Raw genomic sequence first — 24,672 nt, forward strand, 5'->3', positions numbered from 1 at the left:
TCCCGCTGCCATACTTCAAGGGATTTGCTCACAAACAATATATGTATATCAATGGGAGTAGGCGCTGGGAAGGTTTATACCTATTGAGCTGCACGTTCCAAAAAAGGGGGATCCCAGAACCCTCAAAATATTAAAAATATGTAGTTATAAACAAATGGACATGCGTGGGCGGAGTGACATTTGCATATGGGCAGAGACCTGTATAAATGGAAGAACTATACTTAGCAGAGCTATTCCTCCTGATGAAGGCTAACGATTTTTAGCTGAAACGCGTAAAGGTTCTCCTGAAGATAAGCTGTTTCTGAAGTATAGGAACCTGGTTGGTCGCAATAGCGCTAAAGCGACCATTTCTGGAATAAAGGTCCTATTGCTTTAAGGTGACGTCACCCAAAGAGACCGCTCTGGGCTTGCGGGGAAAGCGAGCGAGCGTCACACTGGACTTGCCAGCAGGAAGTGACGCAGGCCGCCAAGCAACGCCGTGAGCTGACTGGAGAGAGAAGCACTGCAGTATCGGACTGAGTATACAACTTGAAAGTTCGTGAGAAGAGCTTCTAAGGTTTAGAGGTACCCATAGTAGATGCAGCCTGCTCTGAAATTGGGCTACAAAGAGGTGCATATCAATGTGACTGTTGGCATACATTGTATTGGACAAATCCACTAACAACGGACGTATCTACCTTCCGGAAGTGGAAGTATTTTTGAAACATAAGGCCGGCCAGCACTTTTTCTTAAAGTAGGATCCTACATTACGATCTATTTTTTGAAGGAGTTGTTGAAATCGATACTTACAACTTATGCCGTGTCCATTACGGGTGGTGGGAATTTCCAATCTGTAGTACGCAGTCTTAATGTTTACAAAAGCGTGTGCTATTTTTAACGAATGCATGGTGCTTTGGGGGATTGATTGTGGAGTTCGGATGTTTATAGAGTGATCACTTCTGGTACAGAATTTTTATGAAATTTTTTTATGCAAACCTAAAGAAAATCATAGATTAAATTGGTTATTTTTTAACAAATAGCGCATGTCCATTTGTTTATAACTACATATTTTTAATATTTTGAGGGTTCTGGGATCCCCCTTTTTTGGAACGTGCAGCTCAATAGGTATAAACCTTCCCAGCGCCTACTCCCATTGATATACATATATTGTTTGTGAGCAAATCCCTTGAAGTATGGCAGCGGGAGGATGTCTATGGGAATTTAGAAATAACCAGGGGAGTAGAGTGAGAGAGTTTTTTAACAATGATAGTGGAAAGGTGGAGACAACTGAACAGTTTAATATGGCTTATCAAATGAAGGAATTAGAACGTTTAATGACGAAGGAAACAAAGAATGTATGGGAGGTTGCCTCTTTGGAAAAATATCTGCAGTGGGAAATAGCACCAGTGGGTTTGGTGGTGACAAAGGTTCTTTCAGAAGATTTGGCGGATGCTGAAACATTGGAGAAATGGGAATATATGTTCCATGTTTTCTCAATGGAAACAGTACAGTTTGTCCTAGATGCAAGAAAAGCTCAATCATCAAAATTGGGGGGAGATATCAGAGATATCCAAAGAACCTTGGCTCCATGTAGATCCCAGCGGGATTACAGAAATTTGGAAGTGAGCATTAAAGCCAGACTAGAGTCATTAGAAAGAGAAATTATAAGTAAAAAGATTAAAAAATTTATAAGGGATGAAGTACCCGTTGGAGATGAGAACCAAACAATAACAGCGGGGGTGAGTATGGGGGAGACTATGAGAAGTGAAATAGGAACTCTTGAGACAATAGACGAGACAGGGGAAGATGCTGGTAGATATTCACTTGCGCAGGACTATATAGATATTAGTGATGAGGAAGAGGAGTCAGATGTAGATATAGATAGAGATATAAATGGATCAAGAAACTCTATAGGCTGGGAGAATGAAAAACATATACATCAAGCATGGGATAATGCAGTAAATAGGGAGAAGAGAAACAAAGAGAATTCCGGTAAAGATAAAATGGACACAGTGACAATTCCAAGTCCTGTAATATCTGGTGTCCCAGTGTCTAATAGATACACACCACTGATAGATCACTCAGCGGGAAAGAGAAAATCCTTAGAAAGGAATAGAACCCCCAATGGACCCCCCTTGAGGAGACAAATGGGGTTCCGTAAGAGCATAAGTAAGCAGAGACAACCGACCATATACACGAGACGGAATTCGCAGTCGATAAATCAAAATGATAGAAGTCACAACAAGAATAAAAATAATAATAGAAACAATAACATTATAGTTGAACCACCACGTAATTCAATTAGCCAGTATTTTTTACGGACACCCAAGCCATACGCCGTAAAAGGGGGTGCAGGGGGGGGAGGAGAAAATGTAAGAAAGAAATGAGGATAAGAGAGGGGCCCAAGATAGAAGGTGAGGGAGGGGGAGGGGTATTCAATTTAAGCAAACGATTGTTAACTAAGGAGGAAGTTAGTCTCTTGAAAAAGGGTCTAAAATTTGCACCAAGCAATCAAATTAATCATTTCAACACATATGTTGACGTAAAGAAATTTATGAGGAAAATGTGTTTGAAAAAATATTTCCTGAAAAGGCCAATGAGGGAGGAATCTCAACATGAGAATTTCCAACACACCACTCTGAAAAAACCCTCAACCTTTTTCCCACTGAATGAATATAGTGATGCAATGACAGCATTTGAAAATCTAGTCGAAAAAGATATTAGACGCATAAAAACTAAAAGAATTTATAATGATAATCTAACTAGAGGCGAACGACAGGCCCTGAGAGAATTACGTAATGACACAGCAGTCACTATACGACCAGCAGACAAAGGTGGAGGAATAGTGGTGCAAGACACAAGTGCTTATAGAGCTGAAGCAATAAGACTATTAGGGGATCAGAATACTTATCGACCTCTGAAGAATGATCCAACGGTCAGATTTATGGCGGAGCTAAAGGTCCTATTGGATAAGGGATTAAATTTAGGTGTTTTATCAAACAAAGAATACCAGTACTTGGACATTAGATTCCCAAGGAAACCACTCTTTTATCATCTGCCGAAGGTGCATAAGTGTATGGATACACCCCCTGGTAGGCCCATTATATCGGGGGTGGGGTCCCTAACTTCCAACCTCTCCAGATATGTCGGCTCGTTCCTGCAAAAATATACGAGGGAAACGGCGGCATATCTTGAGGACACCAAACATATTTTAAATATCATAGAGAACTTGAAGTGGGAGGAAGGGTGGCTTTTATGCACCTTAGATGTAACCTCATTATATACAATTATTGACCACCAGAGGGGGCTGGAAGCAGTGAGATTTCATTTATGTCTTGACGGAACAATGGAACAAGTGCAGGTGGAGTCAGTGGCGTTCCTACCATAGGGCGGCATGGGGCGCCCCGCACCGGGTGTCGGGTGCCCCAGGGGGTGTCACCAAGGCCTCCCACAGAGGCCTGTGCACTGTGCAGGCAGGACAGGAGGGGGAAGCAACCCGGAAAGGAGGGGTGGCGGGGAAAGCGGCGGGGAGGGGGGCCGGACCCCCCACCTCCCTCACCTGGGTCCCCTCCTTCTGGCGCTTCCCCCTCCTAATTAGCAGCAGCTTGATGAGCGGGCAGGAGCGGGCGGAGAAGACTTACTCACCTACTTCCTGCGTTCCAGGCGATGGCGCATAGCGTCATCGTCACCTGACGCTGGTCTCCACCTTCTCCACCGCCCACTGTGCTTCCTGATTTGCGGAAGCACAGTGAGCGACAGAGAGACCAGCGTCACGTGAGGATAACGTTATGCGCCATCGCCTGGAGCAGGTGAGTAAGTCCTCCCCGCCCGCTTCGCTAAGCTGCTGGCTGCTGCTAATTAGGAGGGGGAAGCGCCGGAAGGAGGGGACCCCGCCACCCCACCTTCCCTCATACCGGGGGCACCTATGCTACACTGGGGGCCACTATGCTACACCGGGGGCCACTATGCTACACCGGGGGCCACTATGCTACACCGGGGGCCACTATGCTACACCGGGGGCACCTATGCTACACCGGGGGCACCTATGCTACACTGGGGGCCACTATGCTACACTGGGGGCCACTATGCTACACTGGGGGCCACTATGCTACACTGGGGGCACCTATGCTACACTGGGGGCACCTATGCTACACTGGGGGCACCTATGCTACACTGGGGGCACCTATGCTACACTGGGGGCACCTATGCTACACTGGGGGCCACTATGCTACACTGGGGGCACCTATGCTACACTGGGGGCACCTATGCTACACTGGGGGCACCTATGCTACACTGGGGGCACCTATGCTACACTGGGGGCCACTATGCTACACTGGGGGCACCTATGCTACACTGGGGGCACCTATGCTACACTGGGGGCACCTATGCTACACTGGGGGCCACTATGCTACACTGGGGGCCACTATGCTACACTGGGGGCCACTATGCTACACTGGGGGCCACTATGCTACACTGGGGGCCACTATGCTGCTCTGGGGGCCACTATGCTGCTCTGGGGGCCACTATGCTCCACTGGGGGCCACTATGCTCCACTGGGGGCACCTATGCTCCACTGGGGGCACCTATGCTCCACTGGGGGCCACTATGCTAAACTGGGGGCACCTATGCTCCACTGGGGGCACCTATGCTCCACTGGGGGCACCTATGCTCCACTGGGGGCACCTATGCTCCACTGGGGGCACCTATGCTCCACTGGGGGCCACTATGCTCCACTGGGGGCCACTATGCTCCACTGGGGGCCACTATGCTCCACTGGGGGCCACTATGCTCCACTGGGGGCCACTATGCTCCACTGGGGGCCACTATGCTCCACTGGGGGCCACTATGCTACACTGGGGCCACTATGCTACACTAAACTATACTGGGGCCACTATGCTATACTGGGGCAACTATACTAGCTATACTGGGGCAGTGGCGGTGCCAGGGGGGTGGTTTGGGTGCTGAAGCACCCCCTAATATTGTCCAAGCACCCCCAGCGTGAACTGATTTTCGGCGTCTAATAGACGCTGTGTCAGTTCACTGACAGCAGCAGCTCCAACAGCGGCAGAGCAGGGCTACAGTAAAATGGCGTCCGAAGCCCTGCTCTGGAGACTGAGTCTGCAATGCAGGGCTTCGAGCGCCATTTTCCCGTAGCCCTGCTCTCAGCGCGGGAGTTTCAGTTGCTGGCTGGCTGCAGAGGATCGTGAGAGCTGCGCGCCGGACGGAGGCCGGGACAGGAGGTCTGCTGCTGCTTCAGGTGAGTACATTTTTATTTAATTTATATTAGCAGGTGTATCGACTGTTCTGGCCAGGTCTGCTACATGATTGAAGTATTTTCTGGGCAAATCTGCCGACATGATTGCATGTATTTTCTGGGCAAATCTGCCGACATGATTGCATGTATTTTCTGGGCAAATCTGCCGACATGATTGCATGTATTCTCTGGGCAAATCTGCCGACATGATTGCATGCAGTGTTCTCCCCAGGCTCTTTTAGCCGGGTGCTCCACCCGGCTAGATTTTGTGACCACCCGGCTGTCATCGGCTCACCTCCTTACCTCCTCCTATGCTGTAAGCACAGTTGCCCTGCATTTTCAACTCGCCCCACCCGGCTACTATTTCATGCCACCCGGCTGGAAAAAAATTCTGGGGAGAACACTGGCATGTATTTTCAGGGCAAATCTGCCGACATGATTGCATGTATTTTCTGGGCAAATCTGCCGACATGATTGCATGTATTTTCTGGGCAAATCTGCCGACATGATGGAACGTGTTTTTTGGGCAAATCTGCCGACATGATGGAACGTGTTTTTTGGGCAAATCTGCCGACATGATGGAACGTGTTTTTTGGGCAAATCTGCCGACATGATGGAACGTGTTTTTTGGGCAAATCTGCCGACATGATTGAACGTGTTTTTTGGGCAAATCTGCCGACATGATTGAACTATTTTCTGGTCAAATCTGTTCACATTACGTGTATTTTCTTGAGAAAACCTGAACAATTATGTGAATTTTCTGGGGAAAGGCCCACTGTCTTTGTGTTGCACTTTTAAGGGGAACCCGAGGTGAGAATAATATTGGGCTGCAATATTTATCTCCTTTTAAGCAATACCAGCTGCCTGGCTGCTGTGCTGGTCCTCTGCATCTAATTCTTTCAACCATAGACCCTGAATAAGCATGCAGCAGGTCAGGGGTTTCTGACAATATTGTCAGAACTGACAAGATTAGCTGCATGATTGTTTCTGGTGTAATTCAGTTCACTACTGCAGCCAAATAGATCAGCAGGGCTGCCTATTGTTTAAAAGGAAATGAATATGGCAGCCTCCATATCACTCTTATCCCGGGTTCACTTTAAATTAGTTAGCTCTGCCCTCATCCGGTCATGGCCACGCCCATTTTTCGCCGCGGCGCGCAATGCGCGCCGCATGTTATAACCGCACCCATTTTTTGTTAGCTATACTGGTGCCACTATACTATACTAAGGACAACTTTAGGGGGGGGAGCGAGCCTACACCTGGCATTACCCTCCGTGTCACGTTTAGCATGCCACATTTGCTGTTTTTTGTTTTTTTTTATGGGGGGGGGGGGGGTGTCTTTTTAATACCCAGCACCGGGTGTCAAATGCCCTAGGTACGCCACTGGGTGGAGTTTATCTTGGAGGCAATACAGTTCATTTTAGAACACAATTACTTTCAATTTGAGGATGGTTGGTACCTACAGGTCAGTGGAACGGCGATGGGGACCCGGTTCGCACCGGCCTATGCAAATCTGTTTATGGCCTATTGGGAGGGCCACTATATTTATGGAGAGGGAGGTCCCGGTGCGGGCCGGGTCCTGTGGCGCCGTTTCATAGATGATATATTGCTGATCTGGAGAGGTGACCGACACTCATTGGAATTGTTTATTGATAACGTTAATGATAACAATTGGGGTATTAACCTTACAGCCAATATAAGTGATTTGAGGGTCAATTTTCTGGATTTAGATATATATGTTGAGTCAGGGGTGTTGAAGACCAAGACCTTTCAAAAAACAGTGGATGTCAACAGTTATATCCTGCACACCAGCTGTCATTTGCCACGCTGGTTGAATGGCGTCCCCAGGGGGCAGTTCACGCGACTGCGTCGTAACTGTACAGAAATAACTGAATACAATGTAGAAGCTGAGAAACTCGTGGACTGCCTCCTGGAAAAAGGTTACCCTAAGGAGCAGGTTGAGGAATCCAAAAGACAAATTGCCTGTAAAAACCGGAAAGATTTATTGGCCCCCAGGGTTAAGTCAGAGTGGAGCGGAAGTGACTTTTCCATGGTCCTGCAATACACTTCACAATCCAAGGTGATATCTGGAATTATCCGGAAGCATTGGAGCGTGTTGAGGGAGGACAAAATTTTGGGGGAGTTACTGTCAGTAGATCCAAAACTAATCTTCAGGAGAGCTCCTAATGTGGGCCTCTCCATTGCTACAGCTGTTAATCAAGCCAATGGAGAAAATATGTTGGCTTTATCAAAAGGGAAGCAGGGATTCACAAGATGTGGATTCTGTAAAAACTGTAGATTGACAAATAATCATGGGAAAGTCACTGAAGTTATCACGCCAGCGGGGGTGTCCTTTAAGATTAAAGATTCTATGACATGTAACACAAAGGGGCTCATTTACTGCATCCAATGTCCCTGCCACAAAAGATACGTGGGTAGAACGAAGCGAGCATTACATGAACGCATAAATGAGCATTTTAAAAATATCCTTAAGAAAAATGACAAGCACCCACTCTCTAACCACTACAAAGAGAAACATGGTGGGAAATTGAGAGGCACTACCTTTTTTGGTCTAGAGGTGATAAAGAGGAGCCCCAGGGGGGGAGATTTTATTAAAAAAATGTCAAAAAATGAATCTAGGTGGATTTTCCAGCTGGATACATTGATGCCAAGGGGACTTAATAGTGAGATGGAAACATTTGCATTCTTTGACTGACTATGGGATATGCTGTGAGTCAATGTGTTTTGCTTGATGGATTGGAACTGTTCAGATTGGCTGATGGGTAGAATAGGGAGGGGTACGCGGTATTGGAACAGCACGGCAGAATTTGCATATGGCCATGTGAATACAATTATATGGTGGGCGGAGTGACATTTGCATATGGGCAGAGACCTGTATAAATGGAAGAACTATACTTAGCAGAGCTATTCCTCCTGATGAAGGCTAACGATTTTTAGCTGAAACGCGTAGAGGTTCTCCTGAAGATAAGCTGTTTCTGAAGTATAGGAACCTGGTTGGTCGCAATAGCGCTAAAGCGACCATTTCTGGAATAAAGGTCCTATTGCTTTAAGGTGACGTCACCCAAAGAGACCGCTCTGGGCTTGCGGGGAAAGCGAGCGAGCGTCACACTGGACTTGCCAGCAGGAAGTGACGCAGGCCGCCAAGCAACGCCGTGAGCTGACTGGAGAGAGAAGCACTGCAGTATCGGACTGAGTATACAACTTGAAAGTTCGTGAGAAGAGCTTCTAAGGTTTAGAGGTACCCATAGTAGATGCAGCCTGCTCTGAAATTGGGCTACAAAGAGGTGCATATCAATGTGACTGTTGGCATACATTGTATTGGACAAATCCACTAACAACGGACGTATCTACCTTCCGGAAGTGGAAGTATTTTTGAAACATAAGGCCGGCCAGCACTTTTTCTTAAAGTAGGATCCTACATTACGATCTATTTTTTGAAGGAGTTGTTGAAATCGATACTTACAACTTATGCCGTGTCCATTACGGGTGGTGGGAATTTCCAATCTGTAGTACGCAGTCTTAATGTTTACAAAAGCGTGTGCTATTTTTAACGAATGCATGGTGCTTTGGGGGATTGATTGTGGAGTTCGGATGTTTATAGAGTGATCACTTCTGGTACAGAATTTTTATGAAATTTTTTTATGCAAACCTGAAGAAAATCATAGATTAAATTGGTTATTTTTTAACAAATAGCGCATGTCCATTTGTTTATAACTATATATACAATCAACTGCTTCCAATTTCCAGGAGATAAAATGATGGAACAGGACATGCCAGAGCCATGGGTAATACACAGCGTGGTTTTCACCCATTCCAATGGAAATGTTAAAATAAGCATCATGTATGAGGCAATTAGTTTCTCTTCATCAAATATTTCCATGATTAGAAGTACAGATGTAGGCAGCCATATGGCCTTCCTGCCAGTGTCGGGAATGGACAAGGAAAGAATCCCCCCCCCCTAAACTGAATGTCAGCACATCGCACCCTACAGCTCACAAAAAATGGATTTCTGTTTTGGCTCCTGGGAAGTCTGGATACATTAACTTAAACATGAAAAATCCATTATTGATTCACCTGAAAAGAAAAAGTTATTCATGATTCCGGTAAACATATTTTTATACTCTTGGCTCAGCAAGGCATCCCTTCTTAGATATTCTGTTCTAATCAGAAGGGAGCATTGCACTATCCAGAAGTGGCTGGATAGTGTAATGGTTAAGGGCTCTGCCCAGGGCCAGATTTAGGCCAAGGCCGCCTAGGCCATGGCCTAGGGCACCACAGGAGGAAGGGCACCAAAGCAGCAGGCTATACTGGGACAGCATTTGCAAGCATGCAAATGCTCCAATGCAGGGAGATCAGGCGAGCGCCTGACCACGGTACTCTGCTGCTAGCCACCTGTGCAGCAGACACCTTGCTCTCTGTGCACGTTTGCATTGTGGCCGGCGGCTATAGACTTGGGCAGCATTGGAGACAGAAAGGAAGAGGAAAGTTCTGCACTGGAGAGGAGCTGAGAAATGAGTGACACTGATTGCTGCTGCGCAGTGGCGGCGCCAGGGGGGTGCTTGGGGGTGCTCAAGCCCCCCCTAAATTTTTCCAAGCACCCCCAACGCGGCGTGAACTGACTTCAGGCGTCTAAGAGGCGTCGAGTCAGTTCACAGCGGCAGCCCGAAGCAGCAGAGCAGGGCTACGGTAAGATGGCCGCCCGAAGCCCTGCTCTGCAGACTTGGAGTCTGCAGTGCAGGGCTTCTGGTGGCCATTTTCCCGTAGCCCTGCTTGCCGGGTAATGCAGGCTGCTGCAGGAAGGAAGAGGATCGTGGGAGCTGAGCTGCGCGCCACAAGGAGGTCGGGAGAGGAGGAGGTCGGAACAGGAGGTCTTCTGACTAGGTGAGTAAATGAGTTTTTCTTTTCTTTTTCAGGTGGCGCTGCTGATTGTGGTCAGAACTGCTGAGCATTGTGCATATTGGGGTCAGATCTGCTGAGCACTGTGCATATTGGGGTCAGAACTGCTGAGCATTGTGCATATTGGGGTCAGAACTGCTGAGCATTGTGCATATTGGGGTCAGAACTGCTGAGCATTGTGCATATTGGGGTCAGATCTGCTGAGCATTGTGCATATTGGGGTCAGAACTGCTGAGCATTGTGCATATTGGGGTCAGAACTGCTGAGCATTGTGCATATTGGGGTCAGAACTGCTGAGCATTGTGCATATCGGGGTCAGATCTGCTGAGCATTGTGCATATTGGGGTCAGAACTGCTGAGCATTGTGCATATCGGGGTCAGATCTGCTGAGCATTGTGCATATTGGGGTCAGAACTGCTGAGCATTGTGCATATTGGGGTCAGATCTGCTGTGCATTGTGCATATTCTGGTCAGATCTGCTGAGGATTGTGCATATTGGGGTCATATCTGATAAGGATTGTGCATATTGGGGTAATATCTGATAACGATTGTGCATATTGAGGTCATATCTGATAACGGTTGTTCATATTGGGGTCATATCTGATAACGGTTGTTCATATTGGGGTCATATCTGATAATGGTTGTGCATATTGGGGTTGTTGAACGTGTTTTTTGTTCAAATCTGCTCACATTACGTGTATTTTCTTGAGAAAACCTGCACAATTATGTGAATTTTCTGGGGAAAGGGTCACCAAAACTTGGGCCCTCTGTCTTTGCGTTGCACTTTTAAAGGAAAACCGAGGTGAGAATAATATTGAGGCTGCCATATTTATCTCCTTTTAAGCAATACCAGCTGCCTGGCTGCTGTGTTGGTCCTCTGCCTCTAATTCTTTCAACCATAGACCCTGAACAAGCATGCAGCAGGTCAGGTGTTTCTGACAAGATTAGCTGCATGCTTGTTTCTGGTGTAATTCAGTTCACTACTGCAGCCAAATAGATCAGCAGGGCTGCCAGGCAACTAGAATTGTTTAAAAGGAAATAAATATGGCAGCCACCATATCACTCTCACCCTGGGTTCACTTTAAATTAGTTAGCCCCGCCCCATCCGGTAATGACCACACCCATTTTTTTCACTGCGGCGCGCGAAAAGCAGGTCGTCAGCTCCCCCGGAAAGTGGTCTAGCACCTGCATAGCACCCCCTAAAAAAATTCCTGGAGCCGCCACTGCTGCTGCGGTGTGAAGGCCAGCTGGCTACCTATACTGAAAGGTGGTGGGGTAGGAAAAGGAGGGATTAAGGAAGTCATCTGGCTACCTATACTGGAGGGAAAGGAGGAGGGGTCATTAGGCTACATGTACTAGAGGGAAGGGGAGGGGTCATCTGGCTACCTATATTGGAGGGAAAGGGGGGAGGAGTCATCTGGCTACATATACTAGATGGAAGGGGAGGGGTCATCTGGCTACCTATACTGGAGGGAAAGGGGGAGGAGTCATCTGGCTACATATACTAGATGGAAGGGCAGGGGTCATCTGGCTTTCTATACCGGAGGGAAAGGGGGAGGAGTCATCTGGTTAGCTATACTAGAGGGAAGAGGGGAGGGGTCATCTCACTATCTATACTGAAGTGGGGCGGCAGGTGACAGTGGCCTAGGGCGGTAAAGAGTACAAATGCGGCCCTGGCTTTGCCTCTGACACAGGAGGCCAGGGTTTGAATCTTGGGTCGTCCTGTTCAGTAAGCCAGCACCTATTCAGTAGGAGACCTTGGGCAAGACTCCCTAACACTGCTACTGCCTATAGAGCGTGCCCTAGTGGCTGCAGCTCTGGTGCTTCGAGTCTGCCAGGAGAAAAGCATGATATAAATGTTGTGTGAGCCTAGACAGTGACATTATGAAGAATACAAGAAAATGGGGTGCCCACAGAGGAATGCATTAACTAACTCCCCTTGCCTGTAAAGGTTTTTCACTGCCTTCGCCTTCATTAACTGGGATATGTGGAAGGATCTATGAAATATAAACAGGAGGGCTCTATGGGGCGTTATCATTTATTTTAACTGCTCAAATAAGTAAAATCACACTTACAAGATCACAATGATCAGACAGCATATCACCTAACAAGTGGATAGGCAGGGTAACCCTCCAATGTGCCTCTCTGCGGAATCCGCACCTGTGACCAGCAGCATGGGCGTCCTGATGGTCCGAGGAGATCAGTGGGCGGGGTCTTGCAGTCAGCGTGCCTGCAGTGTCATGACACATTTTATCGTATCTACGCCTTTGTCAGATCTAACACCGTAGAACGCTCATGTTTATATTTCACATAGCCTTACTCTCCCACAAGTCTTGGAGCTCTCTGATTGATATTGGTAAAGGGAATACTGATCCCAGGATCATCCGCCTGGTTGAGTGCTGTCATTCTTTGGAAGTTTTATATATGTGCAAGGGTGTCTTTTTTTTACAACTTGAGGACCGCAGTGTTAAACCCCCCTAAAGACCAGGCCATTTTACTGAAATTGGGCCACTGCAGCTTTAAGGCCAAGCTGCAAGGCCGCACAACTTAGCACACAAGTGATTCCCCCACCTCCTTTTCACCCCACCAAGAGAGCTTTCTGTTGGTGGGGTCTGATCGCCCCCCGGATGTTTGTTTATTTTTTTGCCAAATATTTGTCACTTGTTTCTATTAAATGTCCCCCTTTTATTTATATATTTTTTCTCCCTCCCTCCCACAGCCAGCCAATCACTGCGGCTTCAGCCTATGACAGCGGATCGCTTCTGTCCCCAGTACAGCGCTGCCGTGGATCACAGCACTGTACAGACTAATTAAATGGCGTCTAACAGTCTCCTAGCAGCGATCATCGCAGGGAGGCTGATGGCGGAGTGGAGCTCCGTCATTCAAGCAGCTAATGCGCACGCGATCTCCTGCAAAACAGGGTCTCAGGACCTTACGCCAATCGGCGTCAGGCGGTCCCGGGGCTGCCGCCGCGGCCATGCCTCTCGGCGCACCGTGGTCGGCTAGTGGTTAAACCACACTAACTATGTAACTAGTCTGGAGGTAGAGGTGGTAAGTTTATCATAATGTAAGCTTTGTTCATTGTTTACAAACAGTGCCAAATTTTAGAGAAGGCCACAAAGGCCAGGGCCTTGGGTGGCCGCAGCTTAAAGAGGCACCTGGGCATGAAAGAGGGGTTGCTATATTTGAAAGGTGGAGGTTGAAAATGGAGAGCAACACGTGAAGAAGGGAAACGATGCTCAAGAGAGCTGTTCATGAAAGAGAGGGGTCGCTGTACACGGATGATACACATGGAAGAGGGGACTGCACATGGAATGGGAGGGGTGTCACTGCACAATGAAGGGGAGACACAGCATACTTGGTCTAGGGGCACAACAATACATCCAGCCTTGATTCACGAATATACCTTGACTGTCATACATACATGGCCAAAGATTAGAAAACAGGGCAGCACTTCACTAAGAAGCTCACTGAGTTATAATTATCAGCATGTGGTGACAACGGATGAACGATATACACATCGAGGACAAGGGAAACCGTATTGCCCCATATGTAAATGCTGAAACCATGCATGAAAGTTGCACTATATTTAGAATTGGCGCTCTCTGTGTACATCTATGAATTAAACATCATATTCTGTTTCCTCAGACAATAAAGACGTAGAGAAGCTGAATGAATAGGCAAACAGCTGCCGTACGTCTCCTACATCTTTCTCCCGCCGAATAAACCAGATTGATGTGCGGTGTTTGTTGAAACAGCACTCAAGAGAAGAAAATGTTTAATGTATAAATATGTAATAAATGCTAAATTTACTGCACACGAGGAGTCATTAGATCATCCACAAGTAGCAGCAATCTCCTTCAGATCTCTCGCTGACCGAATGAAAGAATAGGATGTTCAGTAAAACAATACGGCCTTATGCATAATGTTATTGGTTATTTATGGCAGCCATTAAGCATAATAAAAAAGGCTATCTGGTTACTTTGCACATCCAGGACATTGCTCCATGGTCAGCCAATGACCTGCTTACCTAGAAAAAGTTTGTTTTTCCATAAAACATTGAGGCTTTATCGTTAATATTCTACAGTATATGGGCATGTGGCCTTCCTCAGGGCCGTGCAGAGGGTCCTCAGGTGGGGGGTGCTCCAATTCAAAAAGGGGTCCCCTCCGAAATGCACAGTAATACCATCCAACACATGGTGGGGGATCTTCCCTCCCACCCCCTTGCCCTGCAGCATCAGGACATGACATCAGGATGGCAACAATGCTACGTAACACGCGTGGCGTGCACTTGCCATGGAGAAGCCAAGTTTCAAGAAATGTCTTACTTGTTGGGTCTCTGCATCTGTCAGCGACCAGTGAGTATAAGTTACTTATTGCAAGACTGCTGCAACCCTCCAGTCCACTCCACACCACAGATTCCACATTTGTAATGAGGAGGAAGTCCGGTGGAAGTACCCAGGGTAGTGGGTCATGGGTCACACAAGGGGGTTGCTTAAAGTGTACCAGAGACCTAGTAAAGCAAAGATTTGATACTTACCCGGGGCTTCCTCCCGCCCCATAAACACGTCTGAGTCACATTCCATCCTCCTGCGGTCTGACGTTCAGCTTCCATCAACCCCGGTAACTGGCTCAGTCGTGTCACTCCGGGTCTACTGCACATGCGTGGGAGGTCCGTCCTTGTGCAGAAGACTCAGACTGGACCCGACTGAGCCAATTACCGGGCTGATAGCGGCTGAACAGCAGACCACGGGAGGACGGCGTGGGAGGCGCAATACACGCTTTTGACATAGTACAGTTGCTCTAGACACAAGGGAACTGTATAGGGGAGAGGGGGGCCACTACACAACAGGGAACTGTATAGAGGAGGGAGTGAGGACCACTAAACACTAGAAACACCAGGGAACTGTATAGGGGAGGGAGGACTACTAGATACAAAGGAACTATATAGGGTAGGGAAGAGGCATTAGACACTAGGGGACTGTATAGGTGAGGGGGGGGGCACTAGACACCAGGGAACTGTATAGGGAAGGGAGTAGGGCCACTAGACACCAGGGAATTGCATAGGGGATTTACATGGGTCCGTTAGACACCAGGGAACTTTATAATGGAGAACAGTGGCAACTAGACATTGAGGTTGGCCCGTGACTTTGTCCCAGTGTTCAGTTTCGGCTCACTTTGTATTTGAGTTTGACACCCCTGGTTTAGGGCCAATTTTAGGAGGAAGCCAATTAACTTATCTGTATGTTTTTGGGATGTGGGAGGAAACAAGTTCCCAGAGGAAACCTACACAGAGACATAAAAACTCCTTGCAGTCGCAGATGTTGACCTAGCTAAGAATAGAACCTGGAACCCAGCGCTGCAAGGCAAGAGTGCTAACCACTATGCCACCCTGCTGCCCTTTTGTTGCCTAGGATTTGTCCTTAATGATCTCTGTGCAGATGGAAATGTGTGACTAACACTGTATAACTAAGATTTCAGTTCCCATTTAGCAGTCATGTCTGTGGTCTGTTACGTACCACATGAGTGTTCCAGATTTCTGCAACTTAATAGGGAACGATTTTACATTAATGTCAGATTTCCAAGATCACTGTGTACTTCTTCGGTGTTCTTCTGCCCTGTAGACCAGAAATGAAATCAAGGCAGTAGCAATTATGTGGAGTTCCATTAGTTACATGAACCGCGGGTTTGCAGATAACCATCTAGACTCCGCAGACCGACCTTCATGTATTATAGGAACAGTAATGCCTTTATTTCTGTGTGAAAGATTTGCAGGATCACGCACATGTATCGATTTATTGATAGAATCCCAGGGATTTTCTTTGCTGTAACTTGTATTTTACCATCACGATATACAGTGCTATCAACACGTATTACGTATTCTATATGGAATAGAAGTATGCCATATTATATATTTTATATCTAATAACTAAAGGAAAAAAAAAACACTTTTTTTTTTCAATTTAAAGCAGACACACTGGTGTAGTTCCAGCCAGGATACAGTCTGCACAGAGTTTATATATTCTAACTGTGCATGCATGTGTTTCCTTCAGGCACTCATGTTTCCTCCCACATCCCAAAACATATAGATAAGTTAATTGGCTTTCCCCTAAAATTGGCCCTAGACTATGGTAGCGATTAGACTGTGAGGCCCTCCGAGGAACAGTTAAATTATATGACTATATACTCTATACACCGCTGCAGAAGATGTTGGCGCTAAATGAATACTAAATAATAATAATATGAAGTGAAAATTATTGTATGAGATAAATAATTGTATCTGTAGAACTAACCTTCTAAAGAGCTTTCCTGGAGTCTTATATTCCTATTTTGGGTTGAAAATAGTTGTCTTAAAGGATACTCGAAGTGACATGTGACATGATGAGATAGACATGTGTATGTACAGTGCCTAGCACGCAAATAACTAGGCTGTGTTACTTTTTTCTTTCTCTACCAGAAAGGGTTAAATATCAGGTATGTAAGTGACTCAGTCCTGACTCAGACAGGAAGTGACTACAGTGTGACCCTCACTTATAAGAAATTCCCTTTTTTATCTCTTTCTTGCTCTCAGAAGCCATTTTCTGCTAGGAATGTTTTTTTATAGTTGGAATTTCTCATCAGCGAGGATCACACTGTAGTCACTTCCTGTTTGAGTCAGGACTGAGTTAGCCACTTACATACCCGATATTTAACTCTTTCAGACAGATAAAGAAAAAAAAAGAACACAGCATAGTTATTTGTGTGCTTGGCACTGTACATACACATGTCTATCTCATCATGTCACATGTCACTTCGGGTATCCTTTTAGTTTGAGCCTTGTTTAATATTAAACTTTGAATCCGGCTGCATTTAGCTCCCACACAGTGAAATGACTTTCCATCACTATCCTGCTATCAGGAGTACAGTCACACAGCCTCTGATTTTTGAAGTCCCTCTGCACAGATAAAGTATTGGTTTATTAACTCTTATAATGAAAACATTGTGGATCAAACATTGTCACATTCTGTACAGGATTACTACTATATGAGCATAGGTTATCTCATCACCTCATTTGTCACTTCAAGTAACTTTAAAATATGTTGCACCAGCAAAAGTCCTTAAAGTGTTATTCCAGTTTTAGCAAAAAGTTTTTTCTTCCTGTCCTGGTTTTACAATAAAAAAAAAGAAAAAAAATCTTATTGTAGAGGGCCGATTTATACAAAGCAGGGATCTGTGCATAGATCGCCATTCTTTTCTTCCAGTTTTGAAATCTTGTATATTAGGTTTTGATTTCAATTCCTTAAAAGTTAGGAGTGATATTTTACTAATGAACAAGGCAGGGACGTAACTAGAAATCACTGGGCCCCCTGCAAAACTGTTATTCAGTTGGCTACTAGTGCGATTTCCCTGTGCAGATAAAAACAGAAAGCGGTGAAGCACTGCACACATTTTCTCCATGTTCAGGTTTTCACACATGCAGACACACTTGGGCTTGATTCATGAAGACAAATAGCATGCCTTATCAAAGTTAACACGCCTTATCAAAGTTAACACACCTTATCAGAGTAGCATAGCGAACTTATGTCTGCTGATTGGCAATGACGAGAGCTCCACTCATCCTGCCCTGAGCCCCTGAGGGTTCGTATGCTATTTTAGGTGTTAACTTTGATAAGGCATGCTATTTGTCTTAGTGAATCAAGCCCAGAAAACGCATACAGAAAAACAAAAGCATACAGCTCCCTGCCACAGCTTCTTACTATACTCTGTTCTCTCATGGTGCAGAACTGGCTCTGCAGATTCCTCCAGCATCATTACAGTATGCAGCACTTGGGGAGGGGTTGGGGACCGGGCGCTGTACACAAGACCCTGCTGCACACTGATTAGGAACTGTCTACAAATCTCTGTCTGCAAAACATTGTTTCTCATCAGTGGCTGAGCAGAAGCAGTCATTAGAACAATTGTGCAGAGAGCAGAAAGTTTTTTTCTCTCCATGCCCTCAGTTGTCAGTCTCTCATGACAGGGAGAAGAAACTTCTCCCATCACAGGGCCCCTGTGGCTTCTGGGCCCCCCTGTGGCTGCATCACTTGCAGGGTCTATTGTTACGCCCATGGAACAAGGTTTAAAGAGTACAAAAAGGTAATGTATACACAGTGACATAGGTTCAGAACCATAGGCCTCAGAGCAAATTATACACTGCCTCCTCTTCACACCAGCACTGCAGGTATAATAATCGCATGATACAGATCCAAGGAAAAGTCACCTTGTAGATGTAACTACAGAAGAATGATATGCTTTGTTAATGATTGGCACTATTTCAAGCTCATAAAGAGGCGATTATTACAACTACAGTCGAAGGAAAGGGCTAATGCAATGATTGGAGGAAAGGCCCATATAAGCCCTGCAGGTCCAAGGACCTGGTGTGATTACAGCCCCTGCATCCCCTACTGCTATGCCACTGTAGGCCACATCCTATTGCTAAGCGCTGGCGAGTTCTTCATTAACCACCTATGGACTCCCCCCCCCCCCCACACACACACATACACACACACAAACACACACACCAGTGACCAGGCTATTTTTTACAATCTTGTGCTCTGCAGCTTTAAGATCTCACTGCAGGGCATTACAACTTAGCACATAAATGATTCCCACCCCCTTTTCTGCCAATCGACAGAGCTTTCTATTATTTCTCCCTTTTTTGAATAAAAGTATGTATTTTTTGTTTATTTATCCCTCCCCACAACAGCCAATCACAGCGATAAGCTCTCATAGGCATCAGCTGACCTTTTCTAGGGGACAGCCGAGTGTCACGGCTGTCCCCAGTACAGCGCTGCTATAGATCGCAGCGCTGTACAATGTAAATAGACGGCTGAGAGCGGCGATCTGGGGGACTGTTCACTTAAGCGGGGATGCACGCTTTAATAAGGAGACCCCCTGAGCTCCCTGTCGGGTCGCTGCACATCGTTTAGCCACACTGGTTTTAATAAATCTTCCTCAAAATTTGTAGCCCTGATATCAGTCATTTTTCCTAACTTTCTAACAGCATATGAATGAAGAAAAATAATCTCATTATTTGCGAATGATAAATAAATCTTTTCATCTGCCCAAAGAAATAAACAAATCTTGTTTACCTTTTTTTTAATAACAAATTACTTTTTTTTTTTGGAAGTGTACTTTACTAAGAGTACACCTATGCATCATTGTGTCTGTACGTCAGCATAGGAAAACCAATAAAAATGTCTATTTTTGAAAAATTTTAATTTTATAGCCTATAGGGGATAAATGCATGGAGTTTGTTTACAAAATATTCCTCTGGCACCGCAGTTAGCAGTGCCCACCACTAGAGTGTGCTGTTGAAAGGCAGAAGACAGGCTATTTATGCAGTGTCTTATAAGGCCTTCTAACAATTTTCTAACAGTGCCCTCAAATAGTGCCAGGAGTATAAAAAAATGCAATAAAAAAAGGGAGCTGGATGCCCTGGCTACACATGACACACCTGATCTTCCCAGGCAAAACGTTATATCGATTTACATGATTTAAAAACACACTTTTAAATAAAAAGTGAAGTGAAAAGAATATGCAGCTGCCCAATTTATCATGTTGATTTTGGGCTGCTGGACTAAGAGCAGGATCATCCATCAGGCAACCTAGGCAGGTGCCTGGGGCTTAGTGGGTGTCAAGGGGCCCACCAACAACCTTCTCTGACCTGTCTCCACTTCAGCTTGCCAATAAGACCTCAAAGTGTCCCAAATCTTCTATCTTGCCTAGTGCCCCATTACATCTTAATCAATCTCTGGGCTGGACTGCCCAAGTCAGAATACCTGATCTGCATCCTTATTGTGGGTCAATGGTCCACAAATTATGATAGATACGGAGCAAGGAAAGCACAGAGGTGGGGGAGATAGTAATGGTTCCATCCATATTCCTCACACTTCTGCTTTCATGATTAATATCACAACACCTTGCACTGTAATTATTACCAATGTTCATCAGTAGCCTCTTATTTAAAAGTTAATCAAAGAGGAACTTCAGCCTAAACAAACATACTGTCATTAAGTTATATTAGTTATGTTAATTAAAATAGATAGGTCATATAATCTCTTACCCACCCTGTAAAAGAACAGGTGAATGTTTGTGATTTCATGAGGGCAGCCATCTTTTTGGTTGAAAGGAGGTGACAGGGAGCATGAGACACAGTTCCAACTATCCTGTGTCCTGATCACTCCTCCTAGCTGCGTGCGCTAGGCAACAAGAACAACATAGTCAGAAATCCCATCATGCTTTGCACAGCATCAGGGGAAAAATGCCCAGGCAGAGTTCTTTGATGGGGCAGAGCTTAGCTTCTGTGCAGCTAAAAATGAGGCTTGGGTAAGAAAAACAAAGTTCTGATGCTGTGAAACTGTTAAAGAAACACCAAGTCTTTTCAGTTCTGCTGAGTAGATTTTTAGTCTGGAGGTTCACTTTAACTTGCTCTTCAGTTATGCCTATGGCAAGAGGCAACTTACCTCGAAACTCACAGATCCGTTGTGGTCTGTGTCGAATGCGTTAAATAGAAAGTGTGCGTAATTCGATGCATCTGCAATTCAAAAGAACAGATTAACAATTAGAAACGTTTCAGCATTTAGAGCACATAACATACTGCTCAACATATCCCCGAATGCACATAATATATATCTAAATGGCATACAAAACAAGAGTAGAAAAAATATCAGTCATTTTTTTAGATTAGATGTAAGAAGCCTGTCAGGCAAGTTAAACATGTTGGGTCAATAAAAAGGGCAATCTAGCAACGACAAATAGTTCTGAGTGCAAGGGCAAAGCAATACTGGCCAATACATTCTGGTCTTTGTTTTCAATTTAAAAGAAGGTAAGACTACACCTGCCAAGATATGCAACCACTGTTTGGCCTAAACATGCAAAGCTTAAATAAAAGGATAAATAGAAAAACTGTGCTTCTAAAAATAAATATAGCTCATGTTGCCCATACATGGTACGATTTTTTCATTTTTTTTTATTAGATAATTTCATTTGATTATTCCGTTAGATTAAGAAAATTGCATACTGTAGTTGTTTTTGAGGCACGGTATCATACAGGAGCGTTCAATTTGTCAGAGAATGCAGAAAAAAATGATCTAATATGAAGATTTTTCCAACATATCCGATCGGATTTTTATAAAAACAAAACCGGATAATTGTTTATTTTTCTTGATCAAAAAAAAAAAACTATCTTCAGATTTAATTTGTTTTGATCGTTTTAGTCAAGCAAACGAGATAGTCGAAACATTTTTTATAGTACTGTGTACGAGCATGATAAGAAAGGGCACCGGCTACCAAGGGGGCACCTATAGCTGGCTAATTATACTGGGGTCACCTACACTTGACTTCTTTTACTGGGGCCAGGGCCGGGCCGAGGCATAGGCTGGAGAGGCTCCAGCCTCAGGGCGCAGTGTAGGAGGGGGCGCACAATTCATTCAGTTGTCATTCCTAATTGTGTATGAAGCAGAAAGAAATAAGAAAAGGGGATACATAGCAGTGACTGCACGCTAGATAACTAGATATTAAGGTGTTGGGGAGGTTGTGGGCCCTGTGGCCCTCTTAGTCTAATAGCAATCAGTGTGTGACAGCTGGGGTGGGAGGGATGGAGGGGCGCACTTTGGTGTCTCAGCCTTGGGTGCTGGAGGACCTTGTCCCTGCTCTGACTGGGGCACCTATAGCTGGCTATGTATACTGAGGGCACTTACACCTGACTTCCTATACTGGGCGCACCTACACCTGGCTACCTATACTAAGGGCACCAACACCTAGCTACCTATACTGGAGGCACCTACACCTGGCTACCTATACTTAGGGCACTTACACCTGACTTCCTATACTGGAGGCACCTATGCCTGGCTACCTATGGGGGAGACCTACATCTGACTTCCTATATTGGGGGCACCTATGCTTGGCTACCTATATTGAGGGCACCTACACATGAGATCCTATATTGGGGGCACCTATACCTGGCTACCTACCTATACTCAGTCTGAGGGCATTTTTTTTTGGGGGGGGGCGCACTGCGGCTATAACGTGTAGTGAAAGTTGTCGGTGCTGTGCTATCATTCAAAATGGGGGGGGGGGGCTAACTGTCCCACTGATTGTTCTTATTAATATTCCTGAAAGGTTCTAGCCTTCATTTTTAAGTTTATTCAGGATAATGCACTATTTCCATTCATTCTGTGGTTATTAATAGTAGTTTTCTATTATACATATGTGATGTGTCACGGAGATCTGAGCATTTGGCGTGAAGAGGATGAAAGGGGGGGGGCAAAAAAAAATCAGGTTTCGCTCAGGGCGCTGTGAAACCTAAGGCCGGCCCTGAATATGGGGCCAAATGCAATGAACTGCGTAAAGTTGCAGGGAGCACGTGCAGGGAGCACACGGCAATTTTACCATTACTGCCTCCGGTGAAGTACTATCCATTAACCTGTTAGTGCCGTGGGCATTGCCGTGCATCATGTATTACCATAACAAAGCACACATTATTGTGGTAATACTCGTGGTGCTAACAAGTTAATGGGCCGTGCTTTACTCAGGGGCCCCAACCGTCCCTGATTCGTCGGGATGGTCACGGGTTGGGGGAGGAGTCCCGCTGTCCCGGGATACCCCCCCCCCCCCTTGTGTCCTGGCAGGCAGAGGAGGTGAAAAAATGATCGAGGCCCCAGCCGGCGGATGCGGTGTGTGGGGCGATGTGTAAGATAATACTGTCCCTCCCTCCCTCCGAATGTGCCCCCCAGTGTCCCCCTGTATGTAAAGTATATAAGAGCTATATAAGAGCGCAGCATAGCGGGCAGTCTTACCATTCCTCGTCGCATAGATGCGTACTGGGCTCTGGCTTCCACCTACTTCCTGTGATGTCACAGGAAGCAGGAAGCGAAGAGCCAAAGATGCCCGTACGCGACGAGGAATGGTAAGACTGCCCGCTATGCTGCGCTCTTATACTCTACATATAGGGGGACACTGGGGGGCACATTCGGAGGGAGGGACAGTATTATCTTACACATCGCCCCACACACTGCATCCGCCGGCTGGGGCCTCGATCATTTTTTCACCACCTCACCCATATATATATATATATATATATATATATATATATATATATATTTGACTAGGGGCGTGTCAGAGGGTGTGGTTAGGGGTGTGGCTTAAGTGTCCCACTTTCTCATCTCAAAAAGTTGGGAGGTATGCTTTACTGGCAGTAGTAATGGTATTATTTCCCTGTGCACCCTGCCCAGGACAACTTTATGCAGTTTACTGCATATGGCCCTAGAAGTGTAGGAGCATCTGAAAAAGGCATCAGGCACAAGAGCACAGGTATAGCAGGTGTATTAGAATCAGCAGGAAAGTCGACCAGTGTAGAGGAAGGAGCAGACCACCTTGCAGGAGAAGATCCCGAGCTGACTGCTTGGTGCCTGACTACAACTCCGGAGGACAACCCCACCCGGGACACACAACATGAAGGTGTTATGAAAAAATGATCTAAAGCTGGGATGTCTTTCAAAAATATTCCAATTATAGCCAATAAATGGTATCATCCTGATTCAAAACGTTCTGCTTTAACTGATGGCTAACATGGTACAATATTTTTTTGCTACTAAAAATTTTTTTCATCACGGAGCTTCCTAGAAATTGTGGTAAAAGGAAAAAAAGTAAGATCAATATTAGTTTTTTGTTCTTTAACACACATAGCCGGCCTTTGATATCAGCGATCGGAGCGGTCGCTCAGGGCGCCGGCTTCCAAGGGGGCGCCTATAGCTGGTTACATATACTGAGGGCACCTACACCTGATTTCTTATACTGGGGGCACCTATAGCTGGCTATCTTTACTGAGGGCACCAACACCTGGCTACCTATACTGGAGGCACCTACGCCTGGCTACCTATGGGGGGGATGGAGACCTTCAACTGACTTCCTGTACTAGGGCACCTATGCTTGGCAACCTATATTGAGGGCACCTACACATGAGATCCTATACTATGGCACCTATACCTACCTATACTGAGTCTGAGGGCGTTTATTTTTTTTTAGTGGGGGGGGGGGGGGGGGCACTACGGCTATAACGTGTGGTGCAAATTGTCTTTCTTTGTCATTCTAAATGGTAGGGGGGGTGGGGGGGGTGGGGGCGGCTAACTGTCCCACTGATTGTTTTTATTAATATTCCTGAAAGGTTATAGCTAGAGTTATAGCTGCGAACGGTTCCATGCGAACTTCCGTGGTTCGCGTTCGCGTCCCGCAGGCGAACATTTGCGGAAGTTCGGTTCGCCCCATAATGCACCATGGAGGGTCAACTTTGACCCTCTACATCACAGTCAGCAGGCCCAGTGTAGCCAATTAGGCTACACTAGCCCCTGGAGCCCCACCCCCCTTATATAAGGCAGGCAGCGGCGGTCATTACGGTCACTCGTGTGCCTGCATTAGTGAGAGTAGGGCGAGCTGCTGCAGACTGTCTCTCATAGGGAAAGATTAGTTAGGCTTAGCTTGTTCCTGGCTGCATACCTGTTCTG

At 45.9% G+C, this 24,672-nt stretch overlaps 1 protein-coding gene across 5 annotated transcripts in view; it reads right to left on the reverse strand.

The window, feature by feature from the left end:
* The window catches only part of KCNIP4 (potassium voltage-gated channel interacting protein 4), an 895,743-nt gene that overhangs the window by 30,594 nt on the left and 840,477 nt on the right, over positions 1-24,672 (reverse strand). For all 5 annotated transcript variants that reach the window (XM_068267783.1, XM_068267773.1, XM_068267791.1 and 2 more), the window contains exon 4: positions 20,635-20,705. In XM_068267783.1, the coding sequence (XP_068123884.1) occupies positions 20,635-20,705 (71 nt within the window). The remainder of the gene's footprint in view (positions 1-20,634; positions 20,706-24,672) is intronic.

Source organism: Hyperolius riggenbachi, chromosome 1, assembly GCF_040937935.1.
Source record: "Hyperolius riggenbachi isolate aHypRig1 chromosome 1, aHypRig1.pri, whole genome shotgun sequence".
In the NCBI taxonomy this organism is placed as follows: domain Eukaryota; kingdom Metazoa; phylum Chordata; class Amphibia; order Anura; family Hyperoliidae; genus Hyperolius; species Hyperolius riggenbachi.